Source organism: Octodon degus, unplaced genomic scaffold (assembly GCF_000260255.1).
Source record: "Octodon degus isolate 3935 unplaced genomic scaffold, OctDeg1.0 scaffold00130, whole genome shotgun sequence".
In the NCBI taxonomy this organism is placed as follows: Eukaryota; Metazoa; Chordata; class Mammalia; order Rodentia; family Octodontidae; genus Octodon; species Octodon degus.
This window is the reverse complement of record NW_004524706.1, coordinates 5,340,720-5,348,406: the sequence shown is the minus strand read 5'-3', so window position 1 is coordinate 5,348,406 and position 7,687 is coordinate 5,340,720. Positions and strand designations below refer to the sequence as shown.

At 41.6% G+C, this 7,687-nt stretch overlaps 1 protein-coding gene across 1 annotated transcript in view; it reads left to right on the top strand.

Moving 5' to 3' along the window:
- The window catches only part of Snip1 (Smad nuclear interacting protein 1), a 9,735-nt gene extending 2,322 nt beyond the window's left edge, over positions 1–7,413 (top strand). Inside the window, exons 3-4 of the mRNA XM_004641034.2 lie at positions 5,090–5,688; positions 7,090–7,413. Of these exons, the coding sequence (XP_004641091.1) occupies positions 5,090–5,688; positions 7,090–7,354 (864 nt within the window). The 3' untranslated portion in view covers positions 7,355–7,413. The remainder of the gene's footprint in view (positions 1–5,089; positions 5,689–7,089) is intronic.
- The last annotated feature ends 274 nt before the right edge of the window (positions 7,414–7,687 follow it).

Here is a 7,687-nt window from a genome sequence, read left to right as displayed (position 1 = left end):
TGTGGTGCTGGGGGATTGAACCGCAGTCCCTGATGCTTTGCCAAGCTTGTTCTAAGTAGGTGCTTTAGACCACTGAGCCATCTCTCCAGCCCCCAGATTTAAATTTTAAGAAACTTGGTGCATGTTGAATTCCAGTACTTGGGGTAGTTCTGGAAGCCAGGTCCAAGGTTAGGTGTCAGAAGGTTTGGTTTCTTCTGAGACCTTTTTCCTTGGTGAGAGTGACAGCAAGGAGTGTAGCTTCTTTAGTGAGTGACTCTTACATAAGAGTAAAGGGTATAATGAGTTTAGGCTTAGTGAACTCAACACAGGTGGAGCCATATTTTGGGGTAGGAGGATCAGTGACCAGGTCTCCCTCTGGATGCTTGCCTTTGGAGGCTAGGAAAAGTGGAGACATTAAGTGTTACTCTGAGCAAGCAGGTCCTCATCTGATGCCCTATTTTTGGCAAAGAGCAGGCTTTGTGTGAAGGGCAAGGCCTTTGTCCCAGTGTTCAGGATTTCCTCTTTGCCTCCCTTCTGGAGGATCAGCCTTGCTGATGCAGGGTTCCCTGTTCACTCGGGATGGGCTTCACATCTGGGGAAGGCAGGACTTGATGATTGAACATGCTCATGCTTTCCCTCACTGTCCTTGCTCTAAGTAGTATGAGATTTCCCTTTCTTTGTTTCTCTTTTTTGCATTGGCATTCTTGTTGTTTTTTGAGATAGGGTCTCACCACGTGGTTTAGGCTGCCCTTAACTCACTGTAGTCCAAAGTAGCCCCAAACTCTTCATGATCCTTCTGCCTCAGCCTCCTGAGTGCTGTAGTAGGGATATGTTTAGCATTTGTTTAGCTTCTTGAACCTAAAGCTAGATAGTTATGAAAAGTTGCATTTTGTTCTTTCTTTTCTTTTCCTTTTTTTTTTTCCCCCCCAGTACCAGGGATTGAACTCAGGACCCTGTGCTTGCCAGGCAAGCACTTATTCCACTGAGCTATCTCCCCAGCCCTCTTTCTTCTATTGTCTAGCTGGTTGGTTTTTTGTTTTTTTTTTTTGTTTTTTAATGTTTTAGTGTGGAGAATTTTTTAATGATTCACCTTGTATCATTCAGCATTTTTTTTCCAGTTGGTTTTATATCTACTCTTTTTTTTTTTTTTTAAATGTGTTTAGTACAGGGTCTCACTATGTAGGTCAGACTCACAGTGATCCTCCTGTTTACAGCCTATCAAGTGCTTAGATTATAGGCGCCCACCACCACACCCAGTCTCAATTGCTGTCTCAGCACAGCAGGCCCAGGGATCGAACTGGCTGTCTAAGCAGGTGCTTTAATCCGCTGAGCTATTTGGCCACCCTTCATATCTACTCTTACTCACTTCCCTTTCTCTTCTTGAAGATGATTTTGAAGCAAATTCCAGACATAGCATTTCATCTGTAAATTGTGTGTTTGTGTGTGTGTGTGTGGTACTATACCTCTGAGCTACCTCACCAGCCCATCTGTATTTTTAGAAGATAGTGCTAAGAGATAAAGATTCTTTAAAGACACACACACACACACACACACACACACACACACACTCTACCAAACCCGGAATGGTGCACAGCAATAGTGTAGCACTCTTTAAGAACTATAATCCCAGCTGGGTATGGTGGGGCACACATGTAATCACAGTACTTGGGAGACTGAGGCAGGAGGATCACTGGTTGACGCCCAGCCTGGGCAACTTAGTGAATTAATGAGACCCTTTTTTCAAAATAAAAAATATAATACGGGGGCTGGGAATATAGCTCAGCAGCACAAGTGCCTGCCTGGCAAGGGCAAGGTCCTCAGTTTGATTCCCCCTGAAAAAAAGAAGGAAGGGAAAGAAAAGGAAGTATCAAAAAACAAGAACAAAACCCCACAAATTTATTACCACACCTTTTTTGGTTTTGTTTTGTTTTTTGGCAGAACTGGGGATTGAACTCAGGCCCTTGCGCTTGCCATGGAAGTGCTTATTCTACTGAGCCCTCTCTCCGGCCCCAACACACCTAAGTTTTGAAAAAAAATATTTTAATTGTAATATACAACATACTACTGTTAACTACTATTTTTCAGTGTATAGTTGCTGTTACCGAGTTCACTTACATTGTTGTGCAGCTGTCACCACCATCAGTCTCTAGTACTTTCTTTTTTTTTTTTTTGGTGGAACCGGGATTGAACTCAGGCCCTTGTGCTTGCCAGGGAAGCACTTATTCCATTGAGCCATCTCCCCGGCCCCTCTAGTACTTTCAGTCTCACAAAACTGAAGGTGTTCTCAATAAACAATAAATTCCCTCCGTCTCCAGCCCCTAGCAGCTACTCTTTTACTTTCTCCTCTGTGAATTTTACTACTCTAGACACCCCACACAGCTGAAAGTGCCTAGCTTATATCACCTAGCATAGTGTCCTCTGAGGTTTATCCATATTGTAGCAGATGTCATAATTTTCCTTCTTTTTTAGGATTGGATAATCATTTAATATATCTGTTTATCTGTGGCAGCACCTTTTGGTTTTTTTGAATAATGCTGCTGTGAATTTGGATGTACAAATATCTCTTCAAGACTCTGCTGTCAATTGTAGAAATAAAATTAGTGGTTCATATAATAGTTTTTTTTTTTTTTTGAAGATCCATCCTATTCTTTTCCATAGTGGTGATGCCATTGTATCATTCCTGGGAATAGTACAGACAGATGAGAGGGAGAGGGAGAGGGGGAGGGGGGAGAGAGAAGAGAGAGAGAAAGAGAATGAATATAAAATTATTTTTTTTTTGGAACCGGGGATTGAATCATTCCTGGTAATAGTACACACAAGTCCCAGTTCATATTTTTCAGCAATATTTGTTATTTTCTGTTGTTCCTTGTTTTCTTATTTTTGTTCATTATTTTTAAGTTGTTTATTGTTTTGTTTTGTCTTGGGGGATCAATCTCGCGGCCTCAGCATGCTAAGCAAGTGCTGTAGCACTGACTATATCCTCAGCCCTTATTTTCTGTGTTTTGATTATAGCCATCCTAATGGGTATAAGATCACCTAAATTTTATTTGGTTCTAGGGATTGAATCTGGGGCCTCTAGCAATGATGACTGTGTACTCTACCACTGAGCTTCATCTGTAGTTAAATTTGAAAAATCCTTTACCATGAAATACCTAGTAAGTGTTCATATTCCTGCCTCATCCTCCCACAGTACTGAGATGACAGTTATGCATCGCCATGCCCTGGTTGCATTTTTTAACATTTTGAGACAGTTTTACCAAGTTATCCATGGTGAACTCAAACTTAGAATCCTGCTCAGCCTACTTGACTTTGGGATTATAGGTGGTTGCCACCACACCTCACTTAAAATTTTTTAACTGTAATCCTCTATATTTTTATACATGAATTGTTATATACTGTATATTGCTAGCCCTATACCTCAAGTCCTTGGGTTTTTAAATCTGTAGCACTTGTTTCTGCTGCTTATGTACAGTGGTGTTGTTTCCTTGAAGGTCTTATTTTTATATAATATTTAGTTAAATACAGTGGGAACCCTCTGTGTATGTCATCTTCCAAGCAGAGATTTCTTCATTATGAAACTTGTTCCCCTTTTTTTTCCTTTCCATTTAATATTTTGAATGTATTTGTCATTATCTTTCTCTCTCTCTCTCTCTTTTTTTTTTTTTTTTTTTGTGTCTGGCTCAGCCCACCCTGGGAGCAGGGCTTGCGCTGTATGTGGTGCTGGGAATTAAACAGGGGTTGGTCCCTCGCTTGCTTAAGCTTGCCTAGGCACTTTAGACTGCTGGGCTATCTTGCCGGATCCATTATTCATTTTTAATGACTGTATCCCTTTATGAATATGTAATCATTCAAACATTGTCTTATTGAGGAGCATGAGTTTATTTTTTGTTTTTTGTTACTATAAATAAGATGGCAGTAAACACCCTCACATAAAATTGGTTGTGTATTTCTGCTAATGTTTCTGTAGGCTAGATCCTTGTGAGTAGGATTAGTAGTTTATGAAACTTTGAATACTGCCAAATTGCCCTAAATAAGATATACCAGTTTATACTTAGACTAGCAGTGTGAAAATATCCATTGTCTTGTTCTCTTTTTTTTTTTTTTTTATGGGCACGATGCTTTATTATTGAAGTTTATGTAACTTTCATAATTACAACCTACAATTTAGAAGGTTGAAAAGTAAAGAGAAAATTCTATAAAGAGAGCCCAAATAAAGCTGTTGTTCTCTTTTTTTGACAGTAGCTATTACTGGTCTTTTTAATTTTGCTGCCCTGAAAGAGGAAACTCATATTCTCTTTAGAGCTGATACTTTGGTTATTTAAGTTAGTGAGGATAAACTTTGGGTATTTATTAGACTTTTATTTTTAGTTTTAGTTTTTTAAGACATAATCTTGCTATGTAGTTCAGGCTGGCTTTGATCTCAGTTTGTTTGTTTGTTTGTTTGTTTGTTTGTTTTGTATTTAGGGAAGGGTCTACAGGGTGTTCTGGGTCTCACTACTAGATCAGACTCATAGTGATCTGCCTGTTTACAGCCTCCCAAGAGCTGAGATTACAGGCATGCACCACCATGCCCAGTCTCAATCATCTCAGTGTGCCCCAGGGGTGAGGCCTGCACAGCAGGCCTGGGGATCGAATCCCTGGCCCCTGCACCTGCTTGCAGAAGCTTTAATCCCTGAGCTATTTGGCTGGCCCCTTCAGATGTTTTTTTCTAAAAAATTATTTGTGGTTTTTGTTTTGGAATAAGAGAACATTAGTTTTTTCTTTATGTGTGTAGTACATAACTACTTAACACCTTTTGTTCTGTTTTGTCCTTATACTACTTTGTAAATTTGTCTGTAGTTTATACGTGTTCTGAAAGGGAGGGTATTTTTCCTTTCTGTACCAGTTTTTGGGCACTGGAAATGAGCTTGTGCTGTTAGACCTATAGACAAATAGAAGCATGGTACATAATCTTAGTGGCCTTGTGCGGGAACATAACTACTGCAGATTGATTGCCTTAGATCTGTGGGGCATTTTGTCCTGATTGCCAAAATGGAGATCCTAGTGACTGAAATGTAGCTCGTTCATAGATGGTGGCCTCCTTCCTGTACTGAATCTATTTGAATTTCAGGAACATGAGGATCACCCCCGGAGAGGACGAGAGGATCGGCAACACCGTGAACCATCCAATCAGGAGCACAGAAGGGCTAGGAACAGTGACCGAGACAGACACCGAGGCCATTCCCGCCAAAAGAGAAGCTCTGGAGAGAGGCCTGGGAGCGGGCCACCTCAGGGATGGGAGCGAGACAGCCAGAACCTGCAGGCTCAGGAAGAAGAGCGTGAGTTCTACAATGCCAGGCGGCGTGAGCACCGCCAAAAGAATGAAGGCAGCGGAAATGGTAGTGGTGCTCAGGAGTTGGGGCCTCGGCCTGGTGGCAACAATAAAGACAAAGAGGTGCCTGTGAAAGAAAAACCAAGCTTTGAACTCTCTGGGGCTCTTCTTGAGGACACTAACACTTTTCGGGGTGTAGTCATTAAATACAGTGAGCCCCCAGAAGCACGTATCCCCAAGAAACGGTGGCGTCTCTACCCCTTTAAAAATGATGAGGTACTCCCTGTCATGTACATCCATCGACAGAGTGCTTACCTTTTGGGTCGGCACCGCCGCATCGCAGACATTCCCATTGATCATCCGTCGTGTTCAAAACAGCATGCAGTCTTCCAGTATCGGTGGGTACACGTGGAGTGGAAGCACTCAAAGTGCCAGCAGACACTGGGTGTTTGTTAGTTAGGATTACTGATACTTGCTTACATGTACGGTGGTACCTCAGTTCATGAACCTAATTCATTCTGCAATTCTGAAAAGGATGAATGTGGTTGTGTTCATTACCTGATGCAGAGTCCTCAAAAAATAAAGCTTTGCCAAATGCTTCTGTTTGCAAACCAAATTGTTGACAAACATAAGTGTTCATGAACCAAGGTATTAGTGTATATACAGAATCCCATACCCATCATGTCTAATACTGGCTTTATTGTGATTGATTGATTGATTGATTGATTGATTGAGACAGGGTCTTACTGTATAGTTGTGGCTGCCCATGAACTCACTTTGTAACCAGCCTGGCCTTGAATTTGAGGCACTCTTCTTGCCTCAGCCTCCTGAATGCTGGGATTACAGGCTTGTGCCACCAAGTCTGCCATTCATTTATTTGTAGGAGAACATTGAACATGGTGTCAGAAAACCTGAGTTTTGAATTCTGCTATTGGTGCTTTCCAAGTATTTGATGTGGGGCCAGCCTGCCTCATAGGGCTGTTATGAAGGTTAATAGAGCTATAACTGAAAAAGCCTGTCATGGGGGGCTGGAAAGATGGCTCAGTGGTCTAAAGCACCTACTTAGAACAAGCTTAGCAAAGCACAGTGGACCGCAGTTCGATCCCCCAGCACCACATGCCAGCCCGCCCCGCCCCCTGGTGGGCTGAGCTGGCCACACACACACACACACACACACACACTAAATGTAAAAATAAATAATTAAAAAAAAAAAAAAAAAAAGCCTGTCATGTATGGTAGCTCTGTCTGCCCCTGCCTAACTTATGTAGTAGTATCTGTTACTATGTGGCCCTTTGAACACTTCTCTAAAGAATATAGCTAGTGTTAATATTCCTATTTGACATAAGAGAAAACCAAAGTTCAGTAGAGCCGAGCAACTTGCCTAATAAATGCTCAGTTTACCAGAACTCTGGTTCTAATCTAGCTCCCTTCACTTTGAAGTCCAAGTCCACTGTTTTGTTTTGTTTTTTTCATTTGGAATGAAGCTAAACTGTTAAAATATAGGCCAAAGAAACATTTATTGGTGATATACAACAGGATTGACAATAGGGCTGAGCTTCTACCATGGACTCCCTCCATCCACCTAGCAGCCAGTTCTTAGTTACTCTTCTAGTGTGTGTATTCTCACTGCAGCACTGTTTTACTACCCAGTACAGTGCTTTCCCCTTGATTTCCTAGTTTAACTTGAATTGTGTTCAAGCTAGGTTGCTTACATCATCTAAGCTTTGTACAGACCTTTAGTTAGAGAAGGGTGGATATCTGAGGCAGGATTTTGCTCACTATTCTTTTCTCTCTGCTAGGCTTGTGGAATACACACGTGCTGATGGTACTGTTGGCCGAAGGGTAAAGCCCTACATCATTGACTTGGGCTCAGGCAATGGAACTTTCTTGAACAACAAGCGCATCGAGCCACAAAGATACTATGAACTAAAGGAAAAGGATGTGCTTAAATTTGGGTTCAGCAGTAGAGAATATGTCCTACTGCATGAGTCATCAGATACCTCTGAACTAGACAAGAAGGAAGATGAGGATGACTACGAGGAGGAAGTAGTTTCTGACAGCTAGCAAACTACTCACTGAATGAGTGAGATACCTTTTCCTTCTTGGAACACTTTAGGATGGCCTCAGAGCACATGCTGCTCTCTGGAATGCCTCTTACTGCCTTAAGCCTTTCTTCTGTTGCCACCCAGCTTACATGACAGTTGAAGGACATGGACTTATGTTTCGTTGAACTTCTTCTGTGGCACATCAGCCACACATCTGTGGGTATTTGTTTTCAGATCTGCTACTGAGGATACAACCCTTAAAGGAGAACTGTGGCTTGTTCTCTTTATACGGTTACTTTATTTATATAGTTATTAAATTTTGTGGACCAAGAGTTTTTATTTTGGGGGTCAA